Here is an 18,824-nt window from a genome sequence, read left to right on the forward strand (position 1 = left end):
CGGCAGAGGCGCAGTTAACAACGCCCCAAACCAGTGCCCTTGCATGAAGCCGCCTCCATACGCTCCAATGCCGACCCCTCCCCCACCACCCACTTCCTGATCATGGCTATGTTCGCCACCGAGTAATAGTTACTAAAATTTGGCAGCGCCAGCCCACCCTCTCCCCGACTCCGCTCAAGCATTGCCTTCCTTACTCGCAGATTCTTTCCCACCCAAAGAAAGCCAGTGATCACTTTGTTGACTCGTTTGAAAAAGGACCGCGGAATAAAGATGGGGCGACACTGAAATACAAACCGGAATCTCGGGAGGACCGTCATCTTCACCATCTGCACCCTCCCACCTAGTGACAATGGAAGCCTGTCCCATCTCCGAAAATCGTCCTTCATTTGGTCTACTAGTCGGGCCAGATTTAATTTATGCAGCCGGCCCAATTCCCGCACCACTTGAATGCCTAGGCACCTAAAGCTTCCCCCTACTAATCTAAACAGCAGCTCCCCCAATCGTCTCTCTTTGTCCCCTCGCCTGGACAGCAAAAACCTCATTTTTCCCCATATTTAGCTTATACCCCGAAAACCGGCCAAATTCCCCCAGAATCCTCATGATTTCTTCCATCCCCTCTATTTGGGTCAGGTACGTACAGAAGCGGCATCCCTGTCTCGTCCCCCGGTGCAGTCTAAAATAGTCCGATGTTGTCCTATTCGTCCATACGCTTGCCACAGGAGCCTGATGCAGCAACCTGACCCAGTCAATAAAGCCCCGCCCAATTCCGAACCGTCCCAGTACCTCCCACAGATATTCCCATTCTACTCGATCAAAGGCCTTCTCTGCGTCCATTGCGACCACTACCTCCACCTCCCTACCTTCCGGGGGCATCATGATCACGTTTAATAGACTTCTTATATTGGCCACCAACTGCCTACCCTTAACAAACCCCATCTGGTCCCCTCCAATAACGTCCAGAACACAATCCTCGATCCTGGAGGACAAAATTCTGGCCAGTGGTTTGGTGTCCACATTCAACAAGGATATCGGCCTGTTGGACCCACACAGCTCCGGGTTCTTGTCCCGCTTAAGGATCAGCGAAATCATGGCCTGTGACATCGTCGGGGGCGGCCTTATTGATCTCATTGATCATCCTCATCAACAACGGTCCTAATATCCCAGAGAACTTTTTACAGAACTCCACTGGGTACCCGTCTGGCCCAGGAGCTTTACTCGACCGCATGGCCTTCAGACCCTCCACTATCTCTTCCAACCTGATCGGGGCCCTCAGCCCTTCTACCATCTCCCTGTCTACCTTTGGGAAATTCAGCCCCCCTAAGAAGTGCCTCATCCCCTCTGACCCCGTTGGGGGTCCGACCCATACAGTCTACTATAACAATCCGTATTGACCCCTGCTGAATCTCCAACCAGGTTCCCATCTCCATCATTTACTTTCCCTATCTCCCTGGCTGCCTCCCTCTTACTAAGCTGCTGTGCAAGCATTATGCTGGCCTTCTCGCCAAGCTCAAATCGCCCCCCTCGCCTTTCTCAACTGCTTCACCGCCCTCCCTGTGGTTAACTAATCAAACTCCGACTTCCGGGTGCGGCGATGACCAGCTAAGTCGCACGTTTCGGCAGCTCCCGGTGGAACGGACTTTTGGGCTCTTGATAGGAGCCCCAACGGCAATTTTAACGGCTAAAAACACCGTGCGGTAAACCAGAAGGGTGTTCCCCCTGGACACGGATGGAAAAAGGAGAGGAAAGTGGCCGGATTGCAGCAGATCCTTTGGAACAACGGCAAGGAAGGCAAGCAGAAACCAAGATGGCGTCGGAAGGTGGCGGTTTCATATGGGGCCCTGAACAACAAGAGTTCTTGAAACGCTGCGTGGAGGAGATAAAAAAGGAAATGAAGAAAGAGTTGTTGGCCCCGATATTACAGGCGATTGAAGGGCTGAAAGAGGAACAAAAGACCCAGGAGCAGGAGCTTCGGGTCGTGAAGGCGAAAGCAGCAGAGAATGAGAACGATATACAGGGCCTGGTGGTGAAGTCGGAGATACAGGAGGCACACCAGAAACGATCTGTGGAGAGGTTGGAGGCACTGGAAAACAACGCAAGGAGGAACAACTTGAGGATTCTTGGCCTTCCTGAAGGTGTGGAGGGGGCGGACGTCGGGGCATATGTGAGCACGATGCTGCACTCGTTAATGGGAGCGGAGGCCCCGACGGGTCCGTTGGAGGTGGAGGGAGCATACCGAGTTATGGTGCGAGGATCGAGAGCAGGAGAAACTCCCAGAGCCATAGTGGTGAGATTCCTCCGTTTTAAGGATAGAGAAATGGTCCTTAGATGGGCGAAGAAAACTCGGTGTAGTAAATGGGAGAACGCGGTGATCCGCGTTTATCAAGATTGGAGTGCGGAGGTGGCGAGAAGGAGGGCGAGCTTTAATCGGGCCAAAGCGGTACTTCACAAAAAGAAGATAAAATTTGGAATGCTGCAACCGGCAAGACTGTGGGTCACATATCAAGGGAGGCACCACTACTTTGAGACGGCGGATGAAGCGTGGACTTTTATTGTAGAAGAAAAATTGGAATGAGTGGATTATGAAAATGAACGTTTGGACAAAGTGGTGGGGCGAATGGGGGGGGGGGGTGAAGAGAAGAGGGGTTTTATGTTTTAATCCTGCGGTATGGTAACTTTTCTTTCTCCCACAGGTGGTGATGGGGGGAGGTGGGGAGGGAGAGGAGATGGGGCGTTGGCCATGGGAGGCGGGGCCGAGGGAGAGGCGCGGGCTTGGTTCCCGCGCTATGATAATTATGGCGGGAATAGAGAAGCAGGAAGGAGGGGGCGTCGCACGGTGCGAGCCGTGATCACGGGGGGAAGCCGAGGTCAGCCAGAGTTTGCTGACTTCTGGGAGCAACATGGGGGGAGTAATTACGCTAGCGGGGGGCCTAGCCCGGGGGGGGGGGGGAGGGGGGAATTACTGGGTTGCTGCTGCTGGGGAAAGGGGGGAGTGGGTACGGGAAAGGATGGGCGGGGGGGCACCGTCTGGGAGAGATACAGCTGCGTGGGAACTGGGTGAGAAGCTGGAAAAAGATGATGGCTAACCGGCAAGGGGGGGGGGGTGGGAAGCCCCCCAACTCGGCTGATCACGTGGAACGTGAGGGGGCTTAATGGGCCGATAAAGAGGGCACGAGTACTCGCACACCTTAAGAAACTTAAAGCAGATGTGGTTATGTTACAGGAAACGCACCTGAAACTGATAGACCAGGTTAGGTTGCGCAAAGGATGGGTGGGGCAGGTGTTCCATTCGGGGCTGGTTGCGAAAAACAGGGGGGTGGCTATATTAGTGGGGAAGCGGGTAATGTTCGAGGCAAAGACTATAGTGGCGGATAACGGGGGCAGATACGTGATGGTGAGTGGCAAATTACAGGGAGAGATGGTGGTTTTGGTAAACGTGTATGCCCCGAACTGGGACGATGCCAACTTTATGAGGCGAATGCTAGGACGCATCCCGGACCTAGAGACGGGAAAGCTGATAATGGGGGGAGACTTTAACACGGTGTTGGAACCAAGGCTGGATAGGTCGAAGTCCAGGACTGGTAGGAGGCCGGCAGCAGCCAAGGTGCTTAAGGATTTTATGGAGCAAATGGGAGGGGTGGACCCGTGGAGATTCAGTCGACCTAGGAGTAAGGAGTTCTCGTTTTTCTCCTATGTCCATAAAGTCTATTCACGCATAGACTTTTTTGTGTTGGGTAGGGCATTGATCCCGAGGGTGAGGGGAACGGAATATACGGCTATAGCCATTTCGGATCATGCCCCACACTGGGTAGACTTGGAGATAGGGGAGGAAACAAGAGGGCGCCCACCCTGGAGAATGGACATGGGACTAATGGCAGATGAGGGGGTGTGCCTAAGGGTGAGGGGATGCATAGAAAAGTACTTGGAACTCAATGACAATGGGGAGGTTTAGGTGGGAGTGGTCTGGGAGGCGTTGAAGGCGGTGGTGAGGGGGGAGCTGATATCAATAAGGACACATAAAGGGAAGCAGGAGAGTAAGGAACGGGAGCGGTTGCTGCAAGAACTTTTAAGGGTGGACAGACAATATGCGGAGGCACCGGAGGAGGGACTGTACAGGGAAAGGCAAAGGCTGCATGTGGAATTTGACTTGCTGACTACAGGCACTGCAGAGGCACAATGGAGGAAGGCGCAGGGTGTACAGTATGAATATGGAGAGAAGGCGAGCAGATTGCTGGCACACCAATTGAGGAAAAGGGGAGCAGCGAGGGAAATAGGGGGGGTGAGGGACGAGGAAGGAGAGACGGAGCGGGGAGCGGAGAGAGTGAATGAAGTGTTCAAGACATTTTATAAAAAATTGTATGAAGCTCAACCCCCGGATGGGAGGGAGAGAATGATGGATTTTTTGGATCGGCTGGAAATTCCCAAGGTGGAAGAGCAGGAAAGGGTGGGACTGGGAGCACAGATCACGGTAGAAGAAGTGGTGAAAGGAATTGGGAACATGCAGACGGGAAAGGCCCCGGGACCGGACGGATTCCCAGTTGAATTTTACAGAAAATATTTGGACTTGCTCGCCCCGCTACTGACGAGGACCTTTAACGAGGCAAAGGAAAGGGGACAACTGCCCCCGACTATGTCAGAAGCAACGATATCGCTTCTCTTAAAGAAGGAAAAGGATCCGCTACAATGCGGGTCCTACAGACCAATTTCCCTCCTAAATGTGGATGCCAAGGTCCTGGCCAAGGTAATGGCAATGAGAATAGAGGAATGTGTCCCGGGGGTGGTTCATGAGGACCAAACTGGGTTTGTGAAGGGGAGACAGCTGAACACGAATATACGGAGGCTGTTAGGGGTAATGATGATGGCCCCACCAGAGGGTGAAACGGAGATAGTAGTGGCGATGGATGCCGAGAAAGCATTTGATAGAGTGGAATGCGATTATTTGTGGGAGGTGTTGAGGAGATTTGGGTTTGGAGAGGGGTATGTTAGATGGGTGCAGCTGTTGTATAGGGCCCCAGTGGCGAGTGTGGTCACGAATGGACGGGGATCGGCATATTTTCGGCTCCATAGAGGGACAAGGCAGGGATGTCCTCTGTCCCCATTACTGTTTGCACTGGCGATTGAGCCCCTGGCGATAGCGCTGAGAGGTTCCAAGAGATGGAGGGGAATACTTAGGGGAGGAGAAGAACACCGGGTATCTTTATATGCGGATGATCTGCTACTATATGTGGCGGATCCAGCGGAGGGGATGCCAGAAATAATGCGGATACTTGGGGAGTTTGGGGATTTTTCAGGGTATAAATTGAACATGGGGAAGAGTGAGCTGTTTGTGGTGCATCCAGGGGAGCAGAGTAGAGAAATAGAAGACCTACCGTTGAGGAAGGTAACAAGAGACTTTCGTTACCTGGGGATCCAGATAGCTAAGAATTGGGGCACATTGCACAGGCTAAATTTGACGCGGTTGGTGGAACAGATGGAGGAAGATTTCAAGAGATGGGATATGGTAGCATTGTCAATGGCAGGGAGGGTGCAGGCGGTTAAGATGGTGGTCCTCCCGAGATTCCTCTTTGTGTTTCAGTGCCTCCCAGTGGTGATCACGAAGGCTTTTTTCAAAAGGATAGAAAAGAGTATCATGGGTTTTGTTTGGGCCGGGAAGACTCCGAGAGTGAGGAAGGGATTCTTACAGCGTAGTAGGGATAGGGGGGGGCTGGCACTACCGAGCCTAAGTGAGTATTATTGGGCCGCCAATATTTCAATGGTGAGTAAGTGGATGGGAGAGGAGGAAGGAGCGGCGTGGAAGAGATTAGAGAGGGCGTCCTGTAGGGGGACCAGCCTGCAGGCTATGGTGACAGCCCCATTGCCGTTCTCACCAAGGAACTATACCACGAGTCCGGTGGTGGTAGCTACACTGAAGATTTGGGGACAGTGGAGACGACATAGGGGAAAGACCGGAGCATTGGGGGGGTCCCCGATAAGAAACAACCATAGGTTTGCCCCGGGGGGAATGGATGGGGGATATGGAATGTGGCAAAGAGCAGGAATAACGCAATTGAAAGATCTATTTGTGGATGGGAAGTTCGCGAGTCTGGGAGCGCTGACCGAGAAATATGGGTTGCCCCAAGAGAATGCATTCAGGTACATGCAATTGAGGGCTTTTGCGAGGCAACAGGTGAGGGAATTCCCGCAGCTCCCGACACAAGAGGTGCAGGACAGAGTCATCTCAAAGAAATGGGTGGGGGATGGTAAGGTGTCGGATATATATAGGGAAATGAGGGATGAAGGGGAGACCATGGTGGACGAACTAAAAGGGAAATGGGAAGAAGAGCTAGGGGAGGAGATCGAGGAGGGGCTGTGGGCAGATGCCCTAAACAGGGTAAACTCGTCGTCCTCGTGCGCCAGGCTAAGCCTGATTCAGTTTAAGGTATTACACAGGGCACATATGACTGGAACACGGCTCAGTAAATTTTTTGGGATGGAGGATAGGTGTGCGAGGTGCTCGAGAAGCCCAGCGAATCATACCCATATGTTCTGGTCATGCCCGGCACTACAGGGGTTTTGGATGGGGGTGACAAAGGTGCTTTCGAAAGTAGTAGGAGTCCGGGTCGAACCAAGCTGGGGGGTTGGCTATATTTGGGGTTGCACAAGAGCCGGGAGTGCAGGAGGCGAGAGAGGCCGATGTCTTGGCCTTTGCGTCCCTAGTAGCCCGGCGCAGGATATTGCTAATGTGGAAAGAAGCCAAGCCCCCGGGGGTGGAGACCTGGATAAATGATATGGCGGGGTTCATAAAGTTAGAGCGGATTAAGTTCGTCCTAAGGGGGTTGGCTCAAGGGTTCACCAGGCGGTGGCAACCGTTCGTCGAATATCTTGTGGAAAGATAGATGGGGGAAAAAGAAGGCAGCAGCAGCAGCCCAGGACTTGGGGGGCGGGGGGGAGGGATGGGGGGGGGGGAGGGATGGGGGGGGGGGGGAGGGATGGGGGGGGGGAGGGATGGGGGGGGGGGAGGGATGGGGGGGGGGAGGGATGGGGGGGGGAGGGATGGGGGGGGGGGGAGGGATGGGGGGGGGGGGAGGGATGGGGGGGGGGGGAGGGATGGGGGGGGGGGGAGGGATGGGGGGGGGGGGAGGGATGGGGGGGGGGGGAGGGATGGGGGGGGGGGAGGGATGGGGGGGGGGGAGGGATGGGGGGGGGGAGGGATGGGGGGGGGGGTGGGGGGGGGTGGCCTGAGACAAGGCAGTTGCCACTTAGGGCTAGTTTTTATTTTTGTTATTTAATATTTATTTATTTGTTGTTGTTTTTTTTTTTTTTGTTCTTGTTTAAATAAAAAAGGTCATTATTATCTGTATTGTTATAATGTTGTGTAAAGGATGCACAATGTACTGTGTTGGTTGACCAAAAATTTTCAATAAAATATTTATAAAAAACAAAAAAAAACAAATCAAACTCCACCTGTAGCCTCCGCCGTTCCCTTAAAAGCCCTGCCTCTGGGGTCTCCGCATACCTCCTATCGATCTGTAGTATCTCCTTTACCAGTCGGTCCATCTCTGCCCTCTCTGCGGGCCCGTATCGAGATCAGCTCCCCTCTAACCACCGCCTTCAGTGCTTCCCAGACCTCCGCAGCTGAAATTTCCCCCGTGTCATTGACTTGCAGGTAGTTCTGAATACAGTTCCTCAGCCGCTCGCACACTCCTTCGTTAGCTAAAAGTCCCACATCTGACCTCCAGTGCGGACGCTGGTTACTGTCTTTACTAACCTGCAGGTCAACCCAGTGCGGTGCATGGTCTGAGATTGTGATCGCCGAGTACCCCGTGTCCAACATCCCCGACAGTAAGGCCCTGTTCAGAATAAAGAAACCGATCCGGGAATACACTTTATGCACGTGTAAGTAGAAGGAGAACTCCTTCACTCTCGGCTGCCCAAATTTCCATGGGTGGGGGGGGGGGGCGGTTGGGGGGTGGCGGGTGGGGGTTGGGGGGGGCTCCCATTCGCGGCTTCCTTGCAAGTGCTCTGTGAGCTCTGCCCACATCCAAGGGTCGGGAGAATGGCCCATCCCCCAGCAGCTTCTCAAACATGTCCGCGATGTATGCCCCAGCCTCCGCTCCTTTGGACCCCTCCGGGTGCCCAACGATTCTCAAGTTCTGCCGGCGGGACCTATTCTCTAGGTCCTCCAACTTCTCCAGGAGCCTTTTCTGCTGGTCTCTCAGCATCTCCACCGCGGTTTGATGTTCCTCCTAGTCAGCCAGTGCCTTCTCTACTTTCAGGATTGCCCGATCCTGGGCGTCCAATCTAAGCTCCATGCGCTCAATTTACTCTTTTATCGGGTCCAAGCAGTCCCGTTTCTGCTTAGCAAAGCCTTCCTGAATAACTTGCATCAGCTGCTCCTTTGACCGCTGGGTCGCCGAACCAGAGGTCCGGTCCTCCGCCATGCTGTCTCCTGCTGCAGCTTCAGCCCAAGCCTTCTCTGTCTTTCTGTTTCTGCCTTTGCGAGCACTTCTAGTCCTTCTCTCCATGCACTGATGTGGGAATTCAGTACACAATTGCCTCTGTCATCAATTTTTCAATTCAAGTCCGGTAGAAAATCGGGGGGAAAAGGTCCAAAAGTCCGACCCGAGCGGGAACCACCAAATGTGCGACTTACTCCTTCATAGCTGCCACCCGGCGGAGTCTCATTTTCGGTGTTTAGAGGTGCAGGTGTCCCGGGATTGGGCAGGGCTTTGGAAGTTTAATTTCACTAGCTTGGTGGGGAGGGTGAAGGTAGCTTGGTGGGGAGGGTGAAGGTAGCTTGGTGGGGAGGGTGAAGGTAGCTTGGTGGGGAGGGTGAAGGTAGCTTGGTGGGGAGGGTGAAGGTAGCCTGGTGGGGAGGGTGAAGGTAACCTGGTGGGGAGGGTGAAGGTAACCTGGTGGGGAGGGTGAAGGTAGCCTGGTGGGGAGGGTGAAGGTAGCCTGGTGGGGAGGGTGAAGGTAGCCTGGTGGGGAGGGTGAAGGTAGCCTGGTGGGGAGGGTGAAGGTAGCCTGGTGGGGAGGGTGAAGGTAGCCTGGTGGGGAGGGTGAAGGTAGCCTGGTGGGGAGGGTGAAGGTAGCCTGGTGGGGAGGGTGAAGGTAGCCTGGTGGGGAGGGTGAAGGTAGCCTGGTGGGGAGGGTGAAGGTAGCCTGGTGGGGAGGGTGAAGGTAGCCTGGTGGGGAGGGTGAAGGTAGCCTGGTGGGGAGGGTGAAGGTAGCCTGGTGGGGAGGGTGAAGGTAGCCTGGTGGGGAGGGTGAAGGTAGCCTGGTGGGGAGGGTGAAGGTAGCCTGGTGGGGAGGGTGAAGGTAGCCTGGTGGGGAGGGTGAAGGTAGCCTGGTGGGGAGGGTGAAGGTAGCCTGGTGGGGAGGGTGAAGGTAGCCTGGTGGGGAGGGTGAAGGTAGCCTGGTGGGGAGGGTGAAGGTAGCTTGGTGGGGAGGGTGAAGGCCGCTTTGCTGAGGTGGGACTCTGACGTTGGGAGTCCGGGTGCAGACAGTTAATATGAGTGTTTTTATTTCAATGTCTGCCGGTCTTTTTGCCTAAGTTTTTTTCAAGGGGTTGGACAGGTTGATTTTGTTTGTTTGGGGAGGTGGGGGCGGGAGGTGACTAGGATTAGGAGGGTGATACTGCAGAGGGGGATGGCAGGTGGGGGAGGGGTGGGTGGGATGGAGGGGTTAGGCCTCCCAAATCTGTATTGTTATTGGGCGGCAAATGTAGATGGGGGGGCTCTGTGGGTAATGATGGAAGCGGGCTCCTGCAGAGGGTCGGGGTTGCGGATGCTGGCAAAGGTGCCGCCCCCGATGGCCCCAGGGAAGTTCGGCGAGTCCGGTGGTGTTGGCCACGTTGAAGATATGGAGGCAGTTTTGACAGCACTTTAAGCTGGGGGCCGGGTCAGGGGGGATATCAATTGGGGGGAATCATGGGTTCGGGCAGGGGAGTATGGATACGAGGTTTTGAGGATGGGAAGAGAGGGGGATTAAGGAAATGAAGGATCTATTCCTGGGAGGACAATTTGTGAGTTTGCAAGAGTTGGGCGAGAAGTTTGGCCTGTCGCAAGGAAACGTTTTAGCTATATGCAGATGCAGGACTTTGAGAGAAAGGTTTTTCCGATCTTCCCGATAGCGCCAGCCTCCTCTTTAGTTGAGTTGGTGCTGTCAGTGGGGGTGTTGGAGAAGGGGGTCATCTCGGGGATTTATGGGTGGATTTTGGAGGAAGATGGGGTGTCGGTAAGGTGAAGTGGGAGGAAGAGCTGGGGGCACGGCTGGAGGAGGGATTGTGGTGCGAGGTGCTGCGGAGGTTGAATGCCTTGACTTTGTGCACGAGGCTGGAGCTGATACAGCTGAAGATAATGTGCAGGGCGCACCTCACAAAATCAAGATGAGCCGGCTGTTCGAGGGGGTGGAGGATGTCTGTGAGTGATGTGGGAGGGGCCGCAAATCATATTCATTGGCTTTGGTCCTGTCCAAACTGGAAAGGTTTTGGAGGATGGTGTTTTGGGGACCTTGCATGTAGATATGGAGCCCGGTCCCCGAGATGCCATATTGGGGTGTCGGACCGGCCGGAGCTGCAGGCAGGTGCGGGACAGATGTTTTAGCCTTTGCCTCGCTGATTGCTCATAAGTGGGTCTTGTTGAGGTGGAGGTCAGCTCCTCCAGTGAAGAGAAGGGGAGGTATCCGCAGTCCCCCGACCAACATGTATCCCTCAATCAACATAACATAAACAGATTATCTGGTCTTAATTTTATCGCTGTTGGTGGGAGTTTGCTGTGTATAAATTGGCTGTTACATTTCCTACATTACAGCAGTGATTACAACACAAAAGTACTTAATTGACTGTAAAGCACTTTGAGATATCCAGTGGTCGTGAAAAGTTCCATAACCTCAGGGTTATGCACCAGTAGTTGGAAAGTAGGATAAGACGAGCTATGTAATTTTCATCCAGTGCAGACATGATTTGCTAAATAGTTACCTCCATATACTTCTGTGATCTCAGTGCATTTGCATTTCCCCATTTCCTTTGTCACATCTCTTGATAATCTAATTTTCTGGTTTCCACTATTATGCAAATCTTTCCCAGACTGTGGAAGGCAGCAGTGCGGGCGGGACTGGGAGTTTACAAGATTCACTACGTTGAGCAGAACTTTAAAGAGATCCATTTTTTTCTTAATGTTTTGTGCTTTTTCTCCAGGTGTTTAGGTACAGCACCAGCTTAGAGAAACATAAGGTTTTTATATCAGGTTTGCCTTTCTCCTGCACTAAAGAGAAACTGGAGGAGATCTGCAAAGAGCACGGAACCTTAAAGGAGATCCGCCTTGTCACTAATCGCTCTGGAAAACCAAAGGTACATCTTGTAAAGTAGCCAATTAAAAAGCTGATGTGTGTCACTCATCCATGAAGCAAGAACATTTCAGACCCTGAATAAATTTAGAGTAACTTCCTCTCTCTGGAAAATTGATTACGTTCAAGTCATGGTGTGTCCATAAGCCTGGGAATTTGTAAACATTAAATCACATTTCCTTACCAATAGTCAATGCTCCACTGGCCAAGTTGGCATGTGTTGGCTTTCCTGTGAACTTTCATGTTGACTGCAAACTACTTGTTCTGCTTCAGATTAAAGTCTCTGAGCTTTGATCACTCTGAACATACAAGACAGTGTTGCTAACTTTTGCCTTAGTTTAATTGCTCTGTTTTATCACCTTTGCTCTTGAGTCGCCAGGTATCTTTCTGATACCGCCACGTGGTTCAAGTCCGAGTAATGATCAATAATCCAATACACCTTTTCGTAAGATTTAAATCAAAGCACATTTATTATACACAGTAATCACTACTCATGTATAAATTCTACGTCTAAGCTACTTCTACGACTAACAGGCCAATACCTAACTTGGAACTGGCCCACCAGGTCAGGGAAACGAATGGCCTTTCGTTCGGGTTCTAAGCCCGCGGGATTCGAAGTTGGTACAGATTGGTAGCTAGGAGCGCCTATCTCGTAGCGAGCGTTGAAGTAAGACTTACTGGATATCAGCGGCGGCTGGACCGGTCACTGTCAAGTGTTAGTTCGCGATGCTGAGTGACCCGGTCAAGAAGAATGATTTGAACTTGGGCTTAATTCTTATAGTCCCCAGGGGCTTCCCGCCTTTCGGGGCGGACCCTGTACCTGGTTCCAAGTGATTGGACTTTGTCCCAATCACTTGGTTCGATTTTCTCCAATGCTGGAGCGGGTCCCTGATCGATGGGCGGTCCTGAGGTGGTCGTTCACCTCCCTTTGTGTAGGCTTCTGCTGGCGCCAAAGAGTCTGGTTTTGCTTTATGTGTCTAAATGTTGCTCATTGTTCCCGGGGATTGCTCATTAATATGCAGATGGCTGGTGTTTTGTTATGCTGATGGTTGCTGGTATCGATCTTGTCAGGCCTTTCCAGAGGTAAATACACACTCAACCTGCAGCTGCTCGTTTGTGTCCTGTTGGCTGACTTTCCCATCAGCCTTTGCCGTTCGCCATTTTAAATCGGGAGTTAGCCATTTCAACTGGCTACATTCCCTCCTTAAGATCCTAACGCGAAGCGTGAGTGATCACATAACTGTTGCTTTCCATTCCCTGACCTGGGGGGACACCTCCTTCATGGCCTCTGCACTGACCATAGCTATGCAAAAAATTTTTAACTAACAATTCTGAGGGCGCTATGTCAAACAGGGACATGCATTACAAAACAATAAACTGGGAACCTCTAACTATTCTTAATACACGACACTCGCTTAAACATTTCATTATCCTACCTTCCTCAATCATACAACAAAATCATTGCATTTCATACACAGTCTTTCCTGGCTTGGCAGTCAAGCTCAGGATCATACAGTTTGCTCATGAACAGTTCTTTACATTTCTTTATTTACAATAAACGCAAGTGAATGCACTTTATTATAGAACGCGGGGGTTGAGGGTCTGGTCGTATCCGAACCTAGGGGATCTGATCCTATATACCGGGGTTCGAGCGCGGTAGGCTCTCCTTCTCCATTTCCGTAGACGCATAGTCTGCACGATGCAGCAGAGTAGCACTAATACCAGTAAGGTTTCTATTACATAGGACAGAGAGTACCAGGTTATAAACCTGGCACACCAAGATGATGTGGTGTCGCTGGTGACTGGGCTCTGGGTACTGCGGGTAAGAGAAACATTAAATGCTGGGGGGCTTGAAGTCATGGGGTTCGCGTTCACGCGCAACCAAAAGTCCATAAACATGATGCTGATCCATATGAAGGAAGTCCTCATGGCTCTTCTCTTTCCTTTTCTTTCTTCTCTTCTCCGGTCCTGGAGCTTCTGGAGTTCTGTGGAAACAAGCATAGTGTCTGTAACTATCTTTGTTTAATATCTCGTACGATAGTGTGTCTGTCCTGTAGTGCCAATTACTCCCTTTATAATTGGTCACTATGTGTGACTCCCTCTTTTTTTTTTTTCAAAAATCGAATTTTAGGACAAGACACACTTACCAATAATGAACCAGTGCGAGCCGTCTCGCAGACTGCGCAATTTACCATCCAAATGTTTCAGGATGTAAATAGCATGGGGTTGGCAACCTAAAGGTTACCTAAACAAAACAAAACTTTTTGAACTGAAAGTGCCAAAATGAGGTGCGTATGGGCCGCGACGGGTACGATTTGGATGGAGTCCCCGGGTAGGACGGCTACCAATGCTGTGTCTTTCCTACCCGAGCGTGGTTAACCAGAGGGGGGGTTCCCAGGCAGGGCGGGTTCCAAGCCATTTCTCCACTACCTGAGCAACCGACAAGAACGGGCAAAAAATGTAGTCATCGTGGTGGGGCTGCCGTAGTGGTTCTTTCCTTCGATCCAGAAGGGCAGTTACGAACGGGCGTCTGGTTCCTTAACCAGTCTCTGCAGACAAGTCCTCAGAGGTTTCTGCTGAACTAGTGTCTGGCAATGGTGAGTCTCTGTAGGCAAGTCCTCAGAGGTTTCGGCCGAATAGGCGTGGGTCAGTGAGAAAAAAATTCTCCTGTCGGACATACAACGTTTAACAAACGTACAAACAACATAAAACATTCTGCAGGTTCCATCAGAATACGGGACATCGTAAATCACATTTGGGATGGGGTGTAATTAGCATATGGAGAGAGTGCAGCGTGACCGAAGAAGAAAGGAAGGAGGAGTGAAACAAAAATGAAGTGGCCTTGCTGAGGTAACGCTGCCATGAGAAGTGGTGGGTAAGCGCTCACAGTTTGCATGGGGCAGCTGGGACCTTGTAGCTGCTGTGGGTGGTGTTCTCTTTCATATCTGGGGGCTAGTCTAGCTGGTGGGGGTCTCCTGCAATCTCGGGCGAAGTGTCCTGGCTGCCCACAGTTGTAACATGACCCCTGGGGCACATAAGGTGGAGCAGGCTCTCTGGTGCATTGTTCCCTTGGGTGGGGGGGTCGGGGCTGTTGGTGTCTTCGCTGGTTCGGGGGGCATTTGTGGGCTGATTCCGTTGCAGTTTCAGGGGGGCTTGACATTCTCGTGCGTAATGTCCTAATTGTCCGCAATTGTAACATTCCGGTGGTTTCTGTGGGGGGCTGTTCCTTCCTTTGTTCACCCATGCGGGGTTCTAGTGCGTTTTAACTGGATGCATGTCTGCCTGCTCTTCCTCTGGTTCCCTAACTGCGGGTTTGTCTGCTTCTGCCTGCTGTTCTTCGGGATTTTTAACTGTGGGTTAGCTTTGAACAGATTGCTCCCAAGCGTGGGACAATCTTTTCACTACTCACTTCTCGTTATGGGCCTCCTCTGAGGGATCATAACTCGTGCAGGCTTTCTGTCCTGTTTCTGTGGTATGGGAGATAAGGGCGCGGGTCCATTTGGCCATACCGTCTTGGGACAAATGGGCGTGTTCTAAATTACCGAAAACTGCTGTGAAATGAATCCTAAGGCGTCCAGCAAACGCTGTGGAGTGTTCAGTCTTTTACTGCCTGCACTTATTGAGGCCATCTACGGGGTCACCCCGGTTATACCCGATCGCATCCAGGATCGCGGTATGCATTTCAGCAAGGGTGCCTCCTCCTACATTCTGTGGGTCGGGAAGGGCTGCTGCTACTGACGGGTCTAAACTTAAAACTGAGAGCTTTACATGCTCTCGCTCATCCAGGCCTTACATGGTCGCCTGATGCTTGACTGTGGCAAAGAAATGGTGGGGGTCTGAGGTGGGGAGGAACGGTGTGATCTTATCGCACGCGTCCCGTAATTGGGTCACTGTTAAGGGGGTGGAATATAGAAATTCCGCATCGTCCGATGTGGCTGTGCGGCGGGTGGTTACAGGGTTCATTGGAGCGTGAACTATCTGCTGTATGGGGGGTTGGGGCGCTTTCCTCTTTTGTGACTTTCCCTGCGCACATGTTCCCTGAACATATCTCTGCGCTGTTTCATTCAACTCTTCCCAATCAGGGCCATCTTCCTGATCTAATTTTTCCCCAAAGGTTTCCTGAAAACCTTTTTGAACAGAAAGCAGTGATTGCAGCTCTACAATCTGCTTCCGGCACTTTGCGTGGTCTAATGTGCTTTGTCTTTGTTCTGTGGTGGCAGCATTGAGCGCTCTTAATGCTGCCTTGAGGTCACTACACTGTTTTTGTAATGCCTCTATCTGTTTTTCTGTTTCTTCTCATACCAGGACTGCACGTTGCGTGTCCTGATAGGCCTTTTCGTATTGCGACTGGAAGCTGCTTCAGTGCGCCAGACAAGACTGGTGAGCCCTTTTGGCATCATCCACCTCTCTATCTTTTGCTGCCAATTTCCTTCTCCAGTCTAAATTCTCCTTTTCTACCTCGCTTACATCGACCTTACTCATCCGATGTATGCCCTCTACTTCTTTCCGGAGCGTCCTAACGACCTCCTCTGTGCCTCGCAATTGTGCCAAGCAGGACACGATTGCCATCGGCTTGCGAGCTTTCCCTAAGCTCTTTTTGTGGCTCTCGCTCAGGTTCTCCCAGCAAGTATGTCCTATACTCCCGGGACTATATTCCTCGTTATCACAGAATTCATTCCAAAGGGGCCATCCTTTCCCTTTGAGATATTTCCTGATCTCGTCCTCCCAAATGGGACATTGTCCCACTCTACTGCTGCTGGTCGCTGCTACCTCAAATTCCTCAGGGTTCATGAGGCGCTGCATTGCCATCTTTCCCATCCGAATGCTTCTTTTCAATTTGGAACAGGGGAGCTAAGGCGGTGCTGTAAATACGGGTACGGCTTTCGCTACTTCCGATATACAAACTTCCGACAGTTTTGACGCAACAAGAAATCTATCAGTTTTACCTTATCACCCTGTTAGTTACGCATGCATACACACACTTCCGAATTATGAGTATTGATCAGAACTGCTTGAACACTTGTGGTTTTCTGTTTCCAATTGGATCTCTAATTCAAATTCTGGGTTCTCCCGGAGTGGTTTTCCACTTCTAGGTCGGGTCCCGTCAGGTGTCGCCAAATAATGTTGCTAACTTTTGCCTTTGTTTAATTGCTCTGTTTTATCACCTTTGCTCTTGAGTCGCCAGGTGTCTTTATGATACCGCCACGTGGTTCAAGTCCGAGTAATGATCAATAATCCAATACACCTTTTCGTAAGATTTAAATCAAAGCACATTTATTATACACAGTAATCACTACTCATGTATAAATTCTACGTCTAACCTACTTCTACGACTAACAGGCCAATACTTAACTTGGAACTGGCCCACCAGGTCAGGGAAACGAATGGCCTTTCGTTCAGGTTCTGAGCCTGCGGGATTCGAAGTTGGTACAGATTGGTAGCTAGGAGCGCCTATCTCGTAGCGAGCGTTGAAGTAAGACTTACTGGATATCGGCGGCGGCTGGACCGGTCACTGTCAAGGGTTGGTTCGCGTTGCTGAGTGACCCGGTCAAGAAGAACGATTTGAACTTGGGCTTAATTCTTATAGTCCCCAGGGGCTTCCCGCCTTTCGGGGCGGACCCTGTACCTGGTTCCAAGTGATTGGACTTTGTCCCAATCACTTGGTTCGATTTTCTCCAATGCTGTAGCGGTTCCCTGATCGATGGGCGGTCCTGAGGTGGTCGTTCACCTCCCATTGTGTAGGCTTCTGCTGGCGCCAAAGAGTCTGGTTTTGCTTTGTGTCTAAATGTTGCTCATTGTTCCTGGGGATTGCTCATTAATATGCAGATGGCTGGTGTTTTGTTATGCTGATGGTTGCTGGTATCAATCTTGTCTGGCCTTTCCAGAGGTAAATACAGTCAACCTGCAGCTGCTCGTTTGTGTCCTGTTGGCTGACTTTCCCATCAGCCTTTACCGTTCGATATTTTAAATCGGGAGTTAGCCATTTTAACTGGCTACAACAGCCTGTCCCTTCACTCTTTATGCACAACTAATACTGAAATTCTTTGTGGGAAGGGTAGTATCCATCTGACGGGACATGAGGTGAACACCTGACCAGTCCTAGAGAATCACCAGTCAATTAGAAAAGTAAATGCAACATAACGACGTATATTAAAATATTTGCCCAACTGTTCAATAGTCTTGCATGTTAAATTTGAAGTTCACAAATTTGAGCTCTGCCACCTTCATGTTTTGCCCTGCCACCCCAAACCAGGAAATGAAAACTCCCTTAAGCTATTTAGCTTCGTGTCATTTGAGTCCATGTTAGACGAGTTGTGAAGACCGTCTTCTTTCATTTCTATCTTTGTATTCTCTGGATTCGAATGTTTCAACCCAGTATCATTGCTGTGTGTCTGCCGACATATTAACAACTGTTACATGTGACTGTTATTCCCTCAATTTTAAATTTTGAAGTCGGTATAACATTTAAATGACTATTGTTTCAGGGTTTGGCATATGCTGAATATGAGAATGAAGCCCAGGCCTCCCAGGCTGTTCTTAAGATGGATGGAATGGTGGTTAAAGATCACCCAATCAGCGTCGCCATCAGTAATCCTCCGCAGAGGAAACAGACTAGCAAGGTCGAAGCCAGCCGGTCATCTGGCTCTTTGCTCCCTCGGCAGGTGTATGGAGCGTAAGTGCTGATCAAACTGTTAAAACAGAAATAGTGGATGATTCAGTTAGGATTCGGCACCAGGGAGTGCCTTGTCTATCTGAAGCAGATTCAAGAAATTCATCTCCCAACAATAATCACTCCTGAATGAAGAATATATATTTTATAAATGTTACATTTTCCTGTTAGTCTTTAATGCAGGCCCCTGTTTCATATGTAGATCAATTACATTTAGTCTGTGTTTTGTGGTGGTGACAGTGAGCTGGGACAAATGTCTAATTATTTGTAACTGGGGACCAGGTGCATGAGTCAAAACCAGCAATGCAAATGATTAGGCAGTAGCACATTTTTTTCTCTTTCTAATTATATCTCTATCTCTTTTCAAAGTAAATTTTCAAGTTCAGTCTTTCTAAAGAATATTACAATAGTCTTTCTATTCAAATGACTCCTCTCCCCAGCATACTCCTGGCAAACATCCCAGCGGTCGAAATCAAGCTGGATGAATTAACGCTAGACTTGCCTCTCAGGGAAGTAAGAGACTGCTGTGTGCTCTGTTTCATGGAGACATGACTCATCCCTGCCTCACCGGACTGTGCCTTACAACCTGAAAGCTTGTCAATACACCACACAGCACCATTAGGCAAAGCGAAGGGTGAAGGGGTTTGCCTCCTCATCAACTCCTCCTGGTGCTCGGATGTGGAGACCCTGACGACCTACTGCTCCCTGGACCTGGAATACCTGACCGTGAAGTGCCGTCCGTACTATCTTCCATGGGAGTTCACTTCAGCCATTATCACAGTGGTCTACGTCCCACCCCAAGCGGAAGTGAAGAAGGCGCTGGATGAAT

The 18,824-nt window shown here is 50.9% G+C and overlaps 1 protein-coding gene across 1 annotated transcript in view; it reads left to right on the forward strand.

Annotated features, from left to right (window-relative positions):
- The window catches only part of sart3 (spliceosome associated factor 3, U4/U6 recycling protein), a 73,920-nt gene that overhangs the window by 44,835 nt on the left and 10,261 nt on the right, over positions 1-18,824 (forward strand). Inside the window, exons 18-19 of the mRNA XM_072495912.1 lie at positions 11,177-11,329; positions 17,811-17,998. Coding sequence (XP_072352013.1) covers positions 11,177-11,329; positions 17,811-17,998 — 341 coding nt within the window. The remainder of the gene's footprint in view (positions 1-11,176; positions 11,330-17,810; positions 17,999-18,824) is intronic.

Source organism: Scyliorhinus torazame, chromosome 1 (genome assembly GCF_047496885.1).
Source record: "Scyliorhinus torazame isolate Kashiwa2021f chromosome 1, sScyTor2.1, whole genome shotgun sequence".
Lineage (NCBI taxonomy): Eukaryota > Metazoa > Chordata > Chondrichthyes > Carcharhiniformes > Scyliorhinidae > Scyliorhinus > Scyliorhinus torazame.